This window comes from Cariama cristata, unplaced genomic scaffold (assembly GCF_000690535.1).
Source record: "Cariama cristata isolate BGI_N322 unplaced genomic scaffold, ASM69053v1 scaffold18636, whole genome shotgun sequence".
In the NCBI taxonomy this organism is placed as follows: Eukaryota; Metazoa; Chordata; class Aves; order Cariamiformes; family Cariamidae; genus Cariama; species Cariama cristata.
The window spans coordinates 1-18,841 of NW_009622918.1; the positions used below are offsets into that span (position 1 = coordinate 1).

The 18,841-nt window shown below is 39.9% G+C and overlaps 1 protein-coding gene across 1 annotated transcript; it reads left to right on the forward strand.

The window, feature by feature from the left end:
• Window positions 1-1,938: 1,938 nt before the first annotated feature.
• On the forward strand, window positions 1,939-14,315 carry LOC104163510 (oxysterol-binding protein-related protein 11-like; the record flags this gene model as incomplete). Its single annotated transcript, XM_009702538.1, has 7 exons — window positions 1,939-2,124; window positions 3,624-3,764; window positions 5,725-6,223; window positions 7,849-8,035; window positions 11,864-12,046; window positions 12,645-12,798; window positions 14,238-14,315. Coding segments are annotated over 7 exons (1,428 nt in total), but the record flags the coding sequence as incomplete, so codon positions are not given.
• Window positions 14,316-18,841: the final 4,526 nt, after the last annotated feature.

Here is an 18,841-nt window from a genome sequence, read left to right on the forward strand (position 1 = left end):
TCAAGAAGGACATGGACCTGTTGGAGTGAGTCCAGAGGAGGCCATGAAGATGATCAGAGGGCTGGAGCACCTCTCCTGTGAAGACAGGCTGAGAGAGTTGGGGTTGTTCAGCCTGGAGAAGAGAAGGCTCCGGGGACACCTTAGAGCATCCTTCCAGTGCCTAAAGGGGCCTACAAGAAAGCTGGGGAGGGACTTTTGACAAGGGCATGGAGTGATAGGACAAGGGACAATGGCTTTAAACTGGAAGAGGGAAGGTTTAGATTGAGATATTAGAAAGAAATTCTTCCCTGTGAGGGTGGTGAGGCAGTGGCACAGGTTGCCCAGAGAAGCTGTGGATGCCCTGTCCCTGGAAGTGTTCAAAGCCAGGTTGGATGGGGCTTTGAGCAACCTGGTCTGGTGGAAGGTGTCCCTGCCCACCGCAGGCGGTTTGGAACTCAATGGTCTTTAAGGTCCCTTTCAACCAAACCATTCTATGATTCTACCCAAAATAGTCAAGAGCGGATTTGGGTATGATCTTCGAGTGGAAGAGAAGTATTAAGGTGGTATCCCGTCCATTCACGAAGATTAAAACACAACTAGGAGTTCAAATCACTTAACACCTCCTAGAATTTAAAAGTGAAAATTAAACAGGACTTAATAAATAAGGTTATTTTAGAAGTAGCTGATAGGGAGTATAAAAGGAAGGCTACTTGTTAAATTCAAGGTAATATAGAGGCAGTGAGTGTGGATTAAATGCAGCCTAGAACGTGCAATTAGAGATTATTACGTTTAAAGTTACAGCTCAGAAAGCAAGTATCATGAAGAGGTTTTAGAGATGAGTAAAACCTTTTCAAAAAGGTAAGCGTGATAGTGACATTCTGAACATCTTAGTTTTTGACTTCTTTGAAACTTCTTTTTAAATAGATTAAATTTAAACTACTGAGGGATTCTTGTTTCTTTCTGTGTAATGGATTCATGAGTAGTAGACTTTATGAAAATAAACTATCTTACTGTGGAAAAAGTTGTCTTGTCCCATTAGTAAAGCCAGACTTTTTTCCTGCCCCAGTATTTTCCTGGGGGAAATGCTGCTCTGTATCTGAATTAAGCTTAGTCTGCCTGTTGTGGTTGAGGATGTGACCTAGTTCCAGGTAACAGAGGTCTGGAAATAAAGGATTGTGTATCATATAGGAAGAGACAACAGACACCTCAGTGTAGGTTTCTAGGCACAGGAAACTGCTGTGTGGTGGTAGAAATTCAGGTTTCCTAATAATTTCTGTGTTTCCTGGCTGAGATGGTTTGCCAGTTTGTGTATTCTCAGTAAAAACTGATTGGAGACACCTGTACATTTATTAGCCTTTGAAAAAGAGTGGAACATTTGTGTTATTAATGAGGAACTCGATCTGTTCTGATAAATTAGCTGGAAGTAACAAGAGATGCTGGAATCATCAAGTGGGTAATAGCTTTCCAAGCCCTGCAGCTTTTTTTTTTTTTTTTTAGCAACTATTATTTATTCAACAGTGTGTGCTTGCCTTCTTTGCAGCTGAGAAAAGACAAGTACCCTTTCTGCAGAAAACACTCACAATGAAACTTTTTCTGCTTTAGTTCTTTTTAGTCTAGAACTGAGCTGGGTTTGAGAAGCTGATAAGTGGTGGGCTTTTTTTTTTGGTACCAGTTAAAGAAAATTGTAAGGGTTACCTAACATTCCCGTGATACTGGGTTCCTCCAGTAGTGTCTGATTACACCTTTCATGACACCAACTAGTTTCTCCAGTCCAAGTTGCATGTGTTACAGCTCGCCAATCGCGGTGTTTGTGCTAATGATCGCTGAAGGTGGTGTCTCATTGCACCACCTTTGTTTAGTGGCTGCTGGAGGGATTGGCTGCAGGAGGAATTGACTGCTTTCAGCTTATTCCTTAAAAAATAGCTCTTTTGTGAAAACTGCTATTTACTGACCTTCCAGAGAATGAGCAAGTTTCAGCGCAAACTTTCTTTTGCTTCAGGAACGACGATCAGTTGGTTGGAACCGAAGATATCTCTGGCAAACCACTTTAAAAATGGAGCGGCTCAGAATTTCCCAGCAGGGATAAACAAGCCAGCATCTGTCAGAGAAGAGCAGTCCATTGCAGAGCCCTGCCAGCTAACAAGGGTAAGGTAATGTGAACATCCCATTTCTGTGGGGAATTACTTTGAGGAATATCTGTAAATGTTTCGCTCGTATTTTGTGAAAAAGATTTTATGACAGTTCTCACACTTTTTGATTAGCTGTGTTGGAGGAGAAGTGAGTACAATTGCAGTAAACGAAACTTTCTACCTTGCTTTTTCAATAAATTTTTGCTACTTTCTGTAACTAGTGGAGGGAGCCAATTGGGATGGTAATGCAAGGTGTTGAAATAGGCAGTATTCCCTTGCATTTTGATCTAAAACTAGTGGATATTGAAGTGCAAAATCCTAACTGGAATTCATGACACTCTCAAAATAGGCCCAAGAAGAACTGCCTAAGCAGATGAAAGACAAAATTGCCAGTCTCCAGCTATTAAATCTCCTCATCTTTCTCTTCTAGCTCTTGCTGCATCTATTTTTCTTAGTCTGAGCAACTCTTATCACTTGACTTCAGGATAGCTTAATGTATTTGAAATACAGCCTGTATCATTATAACTGTCAAAATTGATTTGAAGTGCAAAATACTAAAGTAAAAAACCGGCAGGGATTATGATAAAGAGCATGTTTTCTGAACTAAGCTAGAAAGTCATAATTACATTCTTTTTATACTAGGTGGTTTCACACAGTTGTTTGGATGAGACTATCATTGTGAAAAGATAATGTGCTGTTGTATGTCTCTGCAACAGCACTGTGCTATCTTAAAGCAAAATTGAAATGGAAAAGATTTTTTTCAGTTGCTATAGTTTATAGATTTTTAAATGGATCAGAGTAGTTGCTACTAAATTAAAAAAAAAGAAAAACTAGGAGCTTTCAAATAAATCACAACTTATTAGAAGGAGGAAGGAATTAAGTGAGTTACAGTTCAAGTGCTTAATGTATTTGGGATATGACTAGTCTTATCACTCCCCTTAGATATTTTCAGCTCCCTTTTTTTTTGATAGTGGAACAGCATAGCATCCTTGGAAAGGAGTCACCTGTGTGATACTGCAGTTTTCATCAGGGTTTGAGCTCTGTGTGAGGGCTTGGCCCCCTGGTTTTGGTGGTTGAGTGTTCATAAATTTGCCTTGAGCTAGGGCAGCTGCTCCAGCAGAAAGGGCTTTGCTTAGGCAGACAGATATTGCTGCCTTCCTGTGGCATTCAGTGCCTCTCCCCTCTGCATTTGCCCCCCTCCAGCTGTTTGCACCAGGAGGATGCTGCTCAGCTTTTTTTTTTTTTTAACTCTGACCTTTGTGAGAGATGATGAGAAATCTCAACCTGAACCCTCTAGATGAAATCTGCACTGAGTTATCTTAATGTCCCTTTAAATTCTTCAACTGTTGTTTATCTTGGGTGTAGATTCCATGGTAGATTCCATTGTGTAGCTCTCTGCAGGGGTTTCTTTAGTCTTTTTTTTGTACATGGACAGTTAAATACAATATGAAGTTCTTTTTGGATATTGTCTGGCCAGTCACATCTTTGAGCTGATGTTTATGGCTCTTATCCCAGGAACCTGAAGAAATAAATCCAGATGAGGAGCTGGAGGATATCTGTGATGATAAAGAAGATGATCTAGGAGCAGTGGAAGAACAGCGCAGTGTTATCTTGCATCTCTTATCTCAGCTGAAACTTGGCATGGACTTAACAAGAGTAAGTAGCTGAAGCATGAAGACTGGCTGCAGTTAAAGTGCCATTTTAAACTCAGCTCCTGTATTGAACAATATTGAGTTTAATATGAAATTGTGGCCTATAGCAACTTCAGGTCCCAAGATCTGATGTTGCAGTTTGAGGCAGGTGTTAAGTGAAATGTGCTGAGGGAGTGGAATTTCTTTAGTGTAACTGGCCATATCTTTTCTATTACATTCTCTTTGTGTTTTCCGCTATGTTTTTGTTGCCTTTCCTATAATGGCCTGTTTTCTTTCCTGTATTTGCACCTTACTCTTTCCATGCTCTTTTCTACAGCTTTCTCATGGTTTTGTATTTGTGCTTTCGTTCCATGATCTCTTTTCTCAGTTGATAATGCTCTTATACACAACTTGCATAACCCTACACCTGTATTCATGCTGCTTTTGAAAAGAAGTTTTATTTTGGTTCTCCGTTATCTGTCCTCAGAGGTCTGTTTACACCTCTCTGTCCTGTTCTCATTTCTGTGTTTGCCCACAGCTATAGCAAGGAGGAACAAAGTTATACTGGAGAGAATTGGGTTTGACACTTCAGTGCAGATCTCAAAAGCAAGCGGCTTTGAAAAATTAACACTCAGTTGCTACTAGACACCTTGGGCCGCAAATCTGGGAAAATCAAGCTGCTACCAGCTTATGTTCAGTTCATTCTTGTAAAGACTTCTTATCATAAGCACTAGACACTTTTAAAGAAAAAATGGGTTTTACAGTGGCATGGAATGAGGAAAGCACTTTCTTGGAATTATGGATTTTTCAAGTTATGTTTTTTTGAGCAGTAGCTACTTGGCCACTAGAAACACTTGTATTGTGGAGCTTACATTTCCCAGTTTGGGGGAAAAAAAAGGTGGTATGAACAGGCCCTGCTGCCTGTGGGCCAAATGTAAACTCCTGCTGCTTCATCAGGAATTCATTAAGTCATTACTTCACTTAGACTGAATCCATATATCTTTTTCTCTTAGTTGGAACAAATTGTCAAGTCTGTCTCCCAGTTGTGACTTTTGGCTGTGTGTGTAGAATTGTCTTTAGTTCACAGCAGGCAAAGCATTGAAATGCAACAAACCTGACTTCAAAACAGGTAGTGAAGTTGTTAGAATCACATTTAACTTAAATATCAGGGTACTGAAGTGAAAAGCAACTTTATTATTCCAGGTTGGTGTTGCAACAACATGGCAAGTGTATTCAGCTTGACTTGTATATCTATTAAGAGTCTTACGTCTGTGCTGTACCTCTTTGAATGCAGCTGATTTAAGTGGACTGTCTTGATCTCATGGTTGAGACACCCTGTGTTGCTCTTTACAACAGTTAGTTATGTGAGGTTAGTTGCCACTACAGGGAAGAAAAAGACATGATCTCACAGCTTCTTACTCCACAGTGTTGCTCATAGCCCAGCAAAGGACAGGACTGGTTTTTATAGCGGTGAATGTATAAGGTCCTCTGCTCAGATCAGCCTATACTATGTTATTTCTCATGGATGCTTGTCCTAGTTGCTGTAGTAAGAGAGAGACTGCAGGCTCTCAAGAGCACTGGCATAGTTTCCCTACTTTTCTCTGCATTAGACAAAACCTTTCCTAACCTCTGCTATGAACCTTCCTTGCTACAGTTGAGCTCCTTCCTGCTTATTTTCTCCTCCACAGACATGCAGGACACTTTATCTCTTTGCAGCTCTTTATATTTTTTTGAGGGATGCTCAGTCCTTTTCATCCTCTTTATTCCTAAGAGTACTTATTGGGCTTTTTTCTTCTTGTAAATTGCTTTTCTGGGACCTCTGATCACTGTATTTTTTTCACATCTTAGAAGAGGGACAAGAAAGTTCAGTCTGAAAGTGTGGTGTCCAAAACAGGACAGAATCCTCCACCTGAGGACTTGTCTTATAAAAATGCCTGTCTCTTTGTTTTACTTATTAGAGCTTTCTGGGTTTTCTTTTGTTTCAGGTGGTTCTTCCCACTTTTATTTTAGAGAAGCGTTCGTTGTTGGAGATGTATGCAGACTTCATGTCCCATCCAGATCTCTTCATTGCAATCACAAATGGCACTACCCCTGAGGAGAGGATGATCCGCTTTGTTGAGTATTATCTCACTTCATTTCACGAAGGTCGCAAAGGAGCTATTGCAAAGAAACCATACAATCCAATCATTGGGGAAACGTTTCACTGCTCCTGGAGGATGCCGAAGAGCGATGTAGCCACTGATGCCGGCAGTAACTTCTCTGCTCATTCCCCTTCAGAGCAAGTAACTCTGTCTAAAGATGTGGAAGGCCAAACAGAGCTGGACTACTATACAGTAAAATTTGTAGCCGAGCAAGTGTCCCACCATCCTCCTGTCTCAGGGTTTTATGCTGAATGCATAGAAAGAAAGATGTGTGTCAATGCCCATGTCTGGACAAAAAGTAAATTCTTAGGAATGTCAATAGGAGTGACAATGATTGGTGAGGGTAAGTGTGACTTCTGTCCTTTATTCATTTTAAAAGGTTGTTAAAATATTATTAGTTTGTTAGGAAATTTGGTGTTATATTCCTCTGGCAGAAATACAGATGAATACTGCTTGTTAGTTTTGTTTTAAAGACTTTAAAAAAAAAAAATAATAATCTGCTTGCAGATGTCAGTGGGTTTTCAGATTTTCTTCAGGTACTTCTGGTTTTCCTCTAATCTGTGATCTGTAGGCCTTAATGTACAATCATTCAGTGATTTCTTTATTTTTACTGTTTACAAAGTACAGAAGATACTACAAGTCCTCATAAACAGCAAGTTTTCATATGGGGGAAAAAAACTAGATAGGTTTGTGCTTTGCCAAAAGTTAGGATTATATTTGGAAATAAAATTTTGACTTTTAAACCGAAGCGCAGTTACTGTGATGTAAACTGATGTTTATGAATGTTTCCAGAGTATCGGAGAAATTAATTTGCATCAGACACTTATTAAATAGAAGTGTTGTTGCATTTGCATGTATTGCACTTCATGTATCTTAGTATGCAAGTTTTAATTTTCTTTAACTAGAGAAACCGGACCCTTTAGGGACAGAGAAATGTAACTGCACTTAAACTGTAATTTCCCTTTAGTACTAGTATTTACTGCAAGCGATGAGACAGCATCTCCCATTCTGTGTCCCCTGTGTATATTGCCCAGTAACTGGGGATTCCAGGCACTTGCATGTAAACTACGTACTGGACAAGGGAATGAGCATGGCAGGGGATGTGGAAGGCACAGCTCAGTGTTTTGGCTGTACCAGGTAATTTCTGAATTTACTATCTCTTCTAGGGCATTTCTCAAATCATGTCATAACTTTTTAGAATTTCTCATGTTTTTCATACTTACGTCGGATGCATCATGATAATATGCTACAGAGGCACGAGCTGATGCCGGCAGCAGTCAGTTGTCATACTATGTTCTTTTAATGGCAAGAGGTAGAGCTTGTGGGTTGTTTGGGGTTTTTTTTATAGGAATGAAACAAACCCACACAACTTAAAACCCAAAGCAAAGTTCTAGGTTTTAGTGAGATTCTTGACATTTATTGCAAAAGCTACTGTCAGGAAAGAGTTGTGTTTATCTTGGCAGAGAGGTGTGGTAAGGTGAATTGTCTCTGCTACGTGCCTTCAGATAGGGTAAGATATATTATAGGGAGGGAAAACAACAGGAGTGTTAGCCTTCCTCAGGATCTGTAGTTCAGGGTATTCATTTGTTATTTCCTTTTCTCAGCGTAAGTCTTGTGTTGCCATGCTCCAGAACCATCAATAAGAGAGTGACCAGTCCTTTTACATACTACTGAAAAGTATGTTGCATAGCACAATATTGTACTTTATGGAGCGATATTATTAGGATAAATGTCTTTTCCCAAAAGAAACATAAATGCATGTTACTCAGGTTAGTACTTTAAGGAAAATGTTTGCATCTAGAATCTGTAATAAAGGTCACTTTTGTGTGGCTTTTTTTTTTTCTTTTTTTGGTGTGAGGGACTATGAGGAAAAGTAGTCAGATGTAGTATTAGCTATCTGTTTCAATAACTAATTTGGTCTTTTCTAAAATGGTGCTGATTTAGGGATTCTTGTATTTCTTCACACAGGTCTCTTAAGTCTCTTGGAACATGGAGAGGAATACACGTTCTCTCTGCCCTGTGCATATGCTCGGTCAATTTTAACCGTTCCTTGGGTAGAACTGGGAGGAAAAGTCAACATTAACTGTGTGAAGACTGGGTATTCTGCAAGTATTAACTTTCACACCAAGCCCTTCTATGGTGGCAAATTGCATCGGTGAGAGTACTTGGGGTTTTTTTTATATTTTACCATGTAATCTGTGCTCTAGAACTGCAGTAGCTGTGTAACTCCCCTGTTCTGTGTGCTGAATAATACTCACGTGATAGTCTCAGAAAATGTAGTTTTTCCTGTTTATAAACACTTGAGTTATTACTATGCTCTTAAACAGTATCATAGCTAAACAACTGCATCTCATGTGATCCTCAAGCAAAAATCAGGTTACTTTTAAAGGCAATAAGGAAGTTCCATGTTTGTCAGACTCTGTGTTCAAACCACTGGGAAAAGAGAGCTCCTGGCTTTTATTCCTGGCTGCCACAGATTCACTTAGTTCCGTTAGAAGTTGGTTAGTGTTTCCTATTTTTTGATTTGCTCTTTGTTTGAAATAAGGTTGATCTCGCTGTCTTAAAGGTTGGCATGTTGTTTGCAACATGCATTTTAGTTACACTGCGGGGATCATTACTAAATAGTCTCCTGTTACTGGTCTTAAGATTTCTGTGTAAGAAACATAAGACTATCAACTTTAATCAACTTACAGAAAATCTGTAGTAAAAATACCTTTTTAAAAGACAAAAATGGTAATTCTTGTAGTGATAATACTTCATGTGTATGTATGTTTGAAAACTGACAGGTAAAAGAAAGAAGATCCAGGGAAAGTTTGCTTGGGGTTACTTCTAGCAGGTTCTAGGAAGTGTCTGCACACTTGGTGCAAAAGCTTTTGAAACTCACTAATGTTGATGTTTTTAGACATTTTTATAGTAAGACTGCTGCAGATTTAGCCTTGTGCTAATATAGAGACAATTAATTGAGGAAGGAGAAAATTAAGTAGTAGTCGCACAAAGAATATCTGATTCCAGAGCATTTTGCCCTCAACAGTTCACTGGACAGTGCTTGTTTAAAGTTTTCTTAGATTAAATGTGTTAGAGATAATAATGAAATACATAACAGCCTAGAACATCAGATGTTAAATGTGCATTGCTCCCACAGGTTACAAAAAATCACCAGTTTTCTCTAAATCACTTTTCCTGAAACAGTAGGGTGAGGCTGAGTTTGTTGCTTAAAGGAAAACAAAAAAACCCAACACCAAAACCCCCATCCTGAAGCACTTTGCACCATAAATTCCCATACATGCTTTGAATTTAACTTGCAAGCATAGCTCCCTTGACCCAATGGCATCTGGAGAACTGAAGCTTATATGTAGCTCTGTTTCACTTGTGACAATTTTAAAGTGATGCATCACTTCAGATTTTTTTCCATTGCTTACAATGTATCTTTCATCTTGCAATAGCTCCTGTTGTGCCATAAAAAATAAACAATAGGATGCAATTTTATTTCAGTGAAACTGTTTTGTTATTTGTCTCTCTGAAAGTAGTCAGAGATGTAGAGGCTTTTTAAAGACAGATCTGTTCAAGGTACTGTAACTATTGAAAATTTGACATGGTGGTTGGACGTTGCCAAAAGAATCTCTTGATGGGGAAGCAGTAGTGTTGTCATAGTTACACAGAGCGCAAGTGAGTTGCTATGGCAATGTTATAGATTTTTGTGTGTGTGTGTGGAGTGACCCTTGTTGTTAGACCTCAGCTGGATATTGGCTCTATGGTCCTGTACATCTTTAGCTTGATGAAACAGAGGATGATGATAACGAACAGCTAAGCGTATATCAATCGTGCCAAGCTTACAAATAAGTGCTGGCAGATTTTTATCACTAGTATTATTTCAGGCAGATACTATGATCTGCAGTGCTGGGAATGGTTGTGTGTCGCAGAGCAATGTAACTTGAAGAAACACAGGTTGCAATGAGTTTAATGTAGCAGCTTGTTACTACGCCTTGGCAGTGAGTGATATAACTTTGTTTACTTTAAGCTGAGCAGAGACAGTAATTTTGTAATTGATATTAAAATATTGGATGTCAGTATTGTTGTAACCACACAACGCTTGGAAAAATTAAGCTCTTGAAGTTGTGAAGAAGTAACTGCAAAGTCTTAACGGGCTGGTCACTGGCATCCTGTGGCTTCCGTCTGTTCAGAGATCTCTTGAGAGGAGAACAGGGATTTTACCACGTGTAATAGCTTTGGTGAGGTGTGGAAGTCACAGGATGAAAAAGCAGCACAAAATGAAGGCTGCTTGCTTGTCGCCTACTCTTTCAGTTGTTTTCAGAAACTGTTAGTGCTTGTTAACTTACACCCCCCAAAAAAGCTTAATAGTTCAATGTAAACGTGCTTTTATTGCTCATGTTGCTCCAACTCTGGCCTGCCTTTTTGAATGAATCTTAAATTTTTGTAATAGAAAACTGTGTGTGAGCAGCATATACTTACCAGTCTGGTTTTTTGGAAGATCTTTCAAATGAAGTCAAATGAAGCTGGACCGTGATGTGGCTCCAGCTGCGTCTCACATGTGCAAGATGTGGCAGAAACCCTGGCTGCTGCTGCCTGCTCTGAGCTGGCTGCGAGCTTTCCCCACTTGCCCTGGGGATTCCCCACAGGTCTGATTTGAATGGCATCCAGTATCTCTATGCTGGAAGGTCTGGCCTGTGATACCTGTTTAGTTGCCTGAGAAATTAATTTCTCTGTTTTGATGCCAGACTCGGGGAGGACATGTAGGTGCAGACACAGCTGGAAGTGACTGGTGCATGTGGAAGAAGGGAAGTGGCATCTATGTGTCCTGTGCTCCCTTCTTCCTCTGAGCATGGGACCACGCAGCCAGTGTGGGCAAGGTGGGAGCACAGAAGTGCTGCTTTCCGCTCTTCTGTGTGCAGTTGTTCAAAGGAAATATGAGCAAACCAGTGGTGTGCAAGTTAGCTGTTATTAGCTGCACATAATGTGAGCGTGAAAGGCAATGTAACATATGCCTTGTGTGAGCGCTGATGAAATGTGGGGGGGTTGGAGAGTGCTGGGTTGGAGAGAGCTTGTGTACAGGTAATTGCGATTTAATTGGAGCTGGAGACAGTGTCCTTTGTGGATCCTGCAGCACCTTACAAGTGAAAATGTCTCAAGTCTTGTTTACATAGTGTGCAGACCCTTTTGTTTCTTCTTTCTAGGAGAAAAGTTCTGTTTGAGAGTGGTAAGTTGCTTGCCTAGTAATGCTCAGTAAGCTTCCACTCCTTGATTCAGGATGAAGTGAGTGTCAGGAGATCTTTGGACAGGTCTTGATGTTGAGAAGAAAAATATGCATCAGTGTGTGTAATTATGGTGATACTTGAGCATCTGTGCAACACTGAATGAAATACTGCATATTAGAAAGACATTTTAAATATCTTGTTATTGACAGAGGTTTCTGTGGAAGAGACAGGAAGGAAAAGCAGTTCTCCCAATTCCTAGTTTCCTACCTTGCTTTCTGCCTTTGTGTCTGCTGCTTATGTGAGCAACATAAAAATGAGACCACCTACATGTGGAGAACATTGAGATGAAAAGATGTGAGATAAAGTGCCAGCAGGTAGTGAGATACATTCTTGCTAGAAAGTTATATTTTTACTTTTTAAGTCTGAACTACGTGTCTGATGTGATGTTTCAAGTGGAAATGATTAACTGCTTGTTACCTGTGAATCAACCTGTGTTAGTTTCTTTTTCAATTTCCTTACAAGGTTTGAAACAAGTTTAAGCTGAAACCAAAAATGGAGTTTCCTGGGTGACATGAAGAGAACTAGAGCAATGACTGAAAGTCACTTTGCTCTTTGAGCTTCTCCATGCAAATGCATTTCAAGTAACTAACATTTTTCAAGACAGTGTGACAAGTTTGCAAACTTATTCAGAATTAAGTTGAATGATTATGCAAGGAATAGTCCTCAAGTGTCCTCAGCTATGGCCTTTTAAAAATAAATTGCTTTCCTAGAGTCACGGGTGAAGTGAAGCAGAACATGACGAACACAGTGGTGTGCAGAGTGCAAGGGGAGTGGAACAGCGTACTTGAGTTCACCTACAGCAATGGGGAGACAAAATACGTGGACTTGACAAAGCTGTCTGTGACAAGAAAACGAGTCCGACCCCTTGAGAAACAAGGACCGTTTGAATCAAGGTAGACTATGTGTTTACTATTGTCTGACCCTTCTTGTCCTAAGCAATCTGGTGATATTGTTTGTGGACAGTGCTTAGCAGCAGCGATCCTAATTTTTTATTAAAACCAAAAAACAAGGGCATTATAAAAAGCACAAAAAACAAGTGCAGGGACATGGTGGTTTATCTTGTCTCTTTTATTCATGGACAGAGTTGTCTTCTGAGTTCATAAAGTGCCTGCTAGAACAGAGCCTCCTTATTTGTTTTGGTTTTCACCATCAGCTGCTCAGCGGGGCAGCTCCTGACAAGGGAGATCCTCACAAGATGTTGCTTGTTGAATAACACTTCTATAGCGACTTCAAAGGATATACAAACGGACATTAGATTGGCACAGCCAAAGCCTCAGAGGCATTCCTATCTGCTCCTAATTGCTAGTATAGGTATAAGACTCGACCGTAAGCCCTTCCACCTGTGCTTGCACCATCATGCTCTGCCCTGGCTTGGTTTGTTATGTATAAGCGGAGGGAGTGCTCCTGTTCTGAAAGAAGTGCCTGGGTGATCCTGTAGTTCGAGGTGGCAGGCTGAGAAAAATCTTGAAAAGTTAACAATTTGTTTTGTAGGAGGTTGTGGCAGCATGTAACAGAGTCTCTGCGGGATGGAGACATTGATAAGGCTACAGAGCACAAACGAGCCCTTGAAGAACAACAGAGGAATGAAGAGAGGCTTCGTGCTGAAACAGAAACACCTTGGTGTACTAAATACTTCCTTAAAGAAGTAAGTTCCCAAGCAGTTAGCTGTTGATGAAGGCAGAGGCAGAGCTACAATGAAAGCAGGTGCACATATGGGTCCGTGCCCTGTCAGATTAGAGTATTTGGCCTTAGATCTTATAGTTTAGCTCCACGGGATCCATAGGAGTAAGGTGACAGAAGCACTCCCAAACATGTAAACATGTGACTTACCTTTCACTTCCCAAATACTTCGATTTTGTGATTCCCTTGCAACAAAATGTTTGCCTGTTTCGTGGTCTACTTTCCTTTACCAAGCATTTCCTTGTGGCACACGGAAAACACGTGCTTTATATGTACACATGTAAGCAGACCATAACAGTAAATGCCCAAAGAAAATAAGCAATAGTACTAATTTTGCTTATGTTGTGTGCATATGAACCCAAGATATTACTGTTAGCAAGAAGGAACGTGAGTTCATTCTCAACTTGGCACTTTTTTGTTCTTGTACCTTACGTTTGGATGGAACGTACTTGTTCAGTGGCTTAACCTGTATTTCAGTAATAGTAGTAATAATAATATAGTAAGACTTTTAACAAGGTGAACTGCAGCCTGCCCAGGAAGGTTGGGAGCTACCGGTGTGATAACTTTGAAATGGGCTTTCCTTGTGATCCAGATGATGACAGCCTGCTTGTGTAGAGAGTTTTGCTGAACCTCTTGCAAGAGGAGGCTGTAGGAGTAAAATTTATGCTGTAGTAGTTTAGATTCTCCTTGTAGTGAAAGCTTTATCTGTTAAACTGCAGTAATGTAACTCCCTTTTCTTCTTCTTCCCATATCTGTGATCTAGCAAAGAATGAAAACATAGGCTAAAAAGTGTGGGCTTTGTTTTGTGTGTTTTTTTTTTTTTTCTCCTTGGTTTTTTTCCAGTTCTGTTTTTTTAAAGTTCAGGACTATCTCTTAGCTCCAATAAATTATTTTTTTTTAATTCTCTAAAGCTACATTAGTATGATTAGCTCAGGTGGTAGGTATTTGTATTGTTAGTATCTAGATTTAAGAGGTGAAGTTCTGTTGCTAATCTGAGAGACAGATCTACTCAAAATGTTTAAATGTAATCCTGAGCTACTTCACTTCTGGGTGCACAGTTGGGCTGTGTTAGAGCTGCTAATTCTGGATAGCTGCCTCTCTGCTGGCTTCTTTTTTTGCTTTTTAAAATAATCTGGATCATGGAGTTGAGAAGAGTGGCTTGGCATCTGGGTTAATTACAAGTGCAGTCGATTTCCAGAGAGTGCTGTGGCTCAGCAAGAGTCCGTATGTGTTCCAAGGTAGTCTCAGAAGCCTGCAGCATTGGTCTCTGTGTTTTAATCTGTGGGAGTTAAGTGTATAAGCTATGTTCCTCTGGTTTTCACAGCGATCAGTCTAATAGTTGTGTGAAGGGTATTCTCCCAGGCAGTGTCTTTATTATAACCATATTTTCTCTTTAAATTGCAGGGAGATGGCTGGGTTTATCATAAACCCCTCTGGAAAACAGTCTCTGCTGCGCAAACTCAGCAAGCGGACGCTAACTAGAAAAGTTGCTTTAAGATGAGTTTTCTGATTTTCCTCTCCTTTTCCTCTGTCTCTCAAAACGCAGTAATCATGCTGAGTGTCCCCTTTTTATGTAATTGTGAAAGTTTAAATGAACATAAAGAAATAAATATACTAGGGCACTTTAAAGCTATTAAAAAAAAAAAAAGTTGTAGAGACAAACTTGCCAGGTACATCAACCAACTTGTTTTTTGTATGATCCAAGAGATTTTATCTGAATTGTGTAAGATTCTTCTAAGTAGATCTGATTGCAAAAGCTGCCTAAGAGAAGAAGGAACTGTTTGGAGTGACATGGGAACTCTTTTCAGAATCTGTGTCAAGCTCTTTAATAACTGAAACCTGCTCAGTACCCATGTAGACAACAGCAACAAAAATTTGCTGCTTTTATGCCCAGTGATCAACCTTTCTGGCGAAAACTGGAGGGGTATTTGGAAGGTGTGCCTGAAATCAGTGTTAATGAACAACTGGATCGTGATGACTTTTTTCTTCAGAGAGAACGCCTGCATGCATCGGAGAAATAATGTAGACACTACCTTTCTTTTTTATGGATTTATAAAAGCAGTTAGAATTGTAACCATGGAGAAATTTTTCCTCTGAAACGTTTTAATATACTTGAAATAATTGACTTGAATTGGGAAAGTAATTTGAACACTTTTCAACTCCTAATTTTATTAAATCTCTTTGAGTGACTTTAATTTTTCTCATGTTATAGTGTAATGAGGTTTTGCCTTTATTTTTTCTCCTCCACGTTCCCTTCCCGAGGACTAGGGCTTTCAAAATGAACAGAAAACCTACAATTTTGTATTTAAATTTCTCTGATCATCTAATCATCTCAGAAGTGAAGTATCAGTGTTACAAACTGTCCTTTGGATTGTTTTGGTTTTCTCCTGTGGTGTTATTCAGAACAAAGCAGTGAAATATGACCTGTGAATACATGGACTGTAGGTCCTGTGTTTTCATCTTACCATAAAAAACAAAAACAAAAACAAACTGATTATGCTGAGGACTGGGTATTGATTTGAAACACAATCAGATATCAGGAAACCGTATTCAGGTACAAACATCCTTTTTTTTTTTTATAACTATTTTATTGAGGTCTAAGAATTGCTGGCAATTAAGAATAGTACTTATGGCTTTCGTTATTGTTGTAACTACAAGCTACCTTAATTTTTCCAACAGTGGTGCCTTAATCTGTTTTTTCTTCTGATGTAGTCTTCCAATCAGTGTATATAACATTATCTGCCACTTCCCAGCCATGGCAATGGCTGCACCTGATCCAGCATCATGAGAACTCACAACTGTGTGATCTGGTAAGATGTTTTCCATGGAGAAGATACAAGTGTAAGAATGCATCAGAAGGTTTAAAAATAACCATGTTAACTTTCAACACAAACTGTTATTTGTGGGGAAAAAAAAAAAAGTTTGGTTTATGCACAACTATTTTGATCCTCTTGTACGTGTTTTTTTTTTGCTGTGAAATGCACTGAGATCTCAATGCGAGTCATAGTCCATTTGTGAGAAGTGAGGGTGGGGATAATAAAACTACAAAATGATTCATTTGTTCTGTCTGCTTTCCTAGAAATCAGATGACCAGGAAGAGTAGGTTGTTGTTATCTTTTATGCTGGAGATCTGTCTGTCTGGGCTTTCCTTGGCCCTTGAAGTGGGATATTTTGGCACTGTGCACTTGAGTAGTAACTATATTCTCCGGCAGAAGAATGTTTTAGGCCCTGCTGTCTTTTTTGTGATGTTCTATACAACCATCCTGTTGTGTTAGTTTTGGATATCCATTGGGCATTTTCATATTTAACCAGGAATAAAGATAAAAATGAAAACAGTGGGATTAGTTCCTCCTTGTTTCTGGGGCTGTGGAACATTTGGGGTGTGCTCCTTGGCCAGTTCCAGGATTTGGAGTAGGAATGGTGGTGGCTACACACAAACTTCCATGGTTCATTGGTAGCTGCACCAAACTGGGAGTGGTAGAGGGACAGAAAATAAATTGAAAACACTGTACATGTTTCATAATTGTTTTATCGGTGTCACATGGCAGATTTGCTTTAAACAAACAGCAAGGGCTGTGGTACAAGGTCCATATCAGCTGAGCATGCTCCAAGGATCAAACTTGTGCTTATTAAAATATAGACTTATTTTAAGCTCTGCTTAAAATTTTGGCTCGGGAATTTGTCAAGGTGATGGCTGTAAAACAGACTGAAAAGCTCCCATGTTGACCATAAACCCATTTGTGTTCCTTATATAATGTTATTAGTCAAGTTATTTCTCTTCCACCCTCATCTGGTATGCTTGTGGTTTCACACTAAGCAAGCTGTTACTAATTTTGTTGTGTAAAAATAGACCCAATGCTGAAGAAGCAGTCTTTTAAAATACATGAAATCATTTCTTTTAACATAGGGGTGCTGCTTCAAAAAAAAAAGTAAGGTCTTCCTTTGCTCAGTTGATCACAGGAACTGGAATGACTTCCTGATGTGGATATAGTTACTATGCAAATTTCTAGTTACTTCTAGAAACAAAGGACATAGTTGAAAACAGTTTAAAAAAAATATATATAAAAACAAAACCAAAAATCCCAAACCAAAAACAAACAAACAAAAAACCAAAACGGCCACTGAATGTCCAGCTTAAATTGTAGAACATTTATGTGATTCTTCTGAGAGTTGCAAGCACCCTACAGACTAATGGATGTATCTTTAACTCTGGCCAGATTTTATTCTCTTGCATAACTGCTGTTGTTTCCGTCTTGTACCTTCTGGAGCGAAGGGAAGAGCTCACTGCTGCTTCCTATGTAGATACTTGCTAGAACCATGGTGTGTTCAATGGGGAGCATCACGAAATGTAGGATTTTGGCTTATGTTCATGTCTGTCTTTTTGGCTTGATTGGGCTCCACTGAAGTGAAGAGCAAAATTCTTATTGATCTCAGTGGTTTTAGGCTCCCTGAGTTATAAACAGATCTTGGAGCTTAAATAAGTGGCTGTCTTCAGAGGTGCTGCGTACCCTGCTACTCATGGAAGACAGGGCGTGACAAGTCACTCCTCTTTAACGCAGGCATTCAGGCATATAATCCTGAAAGCTTGATTCTGGATTTGGGTTTTATGGAAAAAAATGCAATATGTAAATCAGAGTGTTGGAGATCTTAGGCACAGGGAGGGGAATAGATTGAGAAGTTTTTCAGCGTATTTATAGTATAAACTGTTAAGCCTAGGATTAAGTCTCTGTCTCCCCAGGAGAATTTGGATTTCAGCCATCAGAATCAGAGATGCAGCCTTCAATGTCTAGTTTGCATGGGCTGATCCCTCTGTCCCAGTCACCTGCGGGAAGAACAGGTCCGAGTGTCCTTTAAAGCCTCTTGAACTGAACTTGGAAGAACAAGGAAACATGCTTATCGATGTTGTATCTGAACAACTCAGTGCAAAACTTGGTAGGGAAAATTCTGTACCAAATATTACAGGAAGGAAGGATTGGACAGCCTGGGGAGAGTTCGGTGTATTCCTGTAGTTTCTTATCCCTGTGTCAGAAAAGCTGCCCCGTGCTCTCTGTTTCTCTTGGGCATACGTACAGTAGAGCAGTGGTTAATATATTAAAAAAATCAGACTGAAGTCAGGTGGGTGGAAATGGTGTGTTGACAGTGAGCTGGGGAGGATATGCTTCAAGAGAAAAGGGTTAGCTTGAAAAATGTTAAGATGACAGGACGGTAGGAGCCAGGTTGGGGGGATTGGTCAGAATGAAAGGTATGGTCACAGTTGCAGGTGGAGACTGATCCATGGTAGCTGAAGTAAGTTTTTATTCTTTAGATTTGATGCACCCTAATTCATTCCCCTTTCATCCTTCTTCGAAGGATTTAGAGACAATTTTGTTCTAGGCTTTTAATTTAGGAGCTGCGGAAACGATCCAAAGAGGTGGAAACAAGGGTGAGAGAAGAAAAGCTTTTTGTATGGGCTGGTGCTGTCATAGCTGTGCATTTTAGAAAACCAAGAGCCCTGCAGATCTGCTTCCCTGCTGCACATCAGGGAGCCTCGACTGCAGAAAGCTCGTCGCTGTTGTACGGTTTTCTCCCTTCCCTTCTCTTGTAGGGGTTGATCCACACAGCTGCATGCTGGCAAGCAAAGTATTCCTCTCCGATGCTGTCCTGAAAGATGTACCTCTGTGTAGGTGAGTGTCAGGTATGGGCTTGCAGGGCTTAATAGCAGCTAAGGTTTTTATTACCTTTTGCTCCCAAGGGTGGAGGGATTAAGATTTGGACAGTGCCAGGGTTCAGAGGGAGGTATGACTTACCTGTCCTTAATTGCCTTTCCACTACAGAGGCAGCCTGGCTCACTCTGGTGGTTATGGGAGTAAAGGTACCGGTTCTGTCTGATCATGTTTCTTCAGGTTGAGTAACACAGCAGAGGGGTGCGAAAGAGTTGCAAGAAGAATTAGCCAATTTGTGTTGACACTATTACTGTGGCACAAATCTGTTGGATAGAGGTGGCTGGAAACTGGACTGATCCTGGGAAA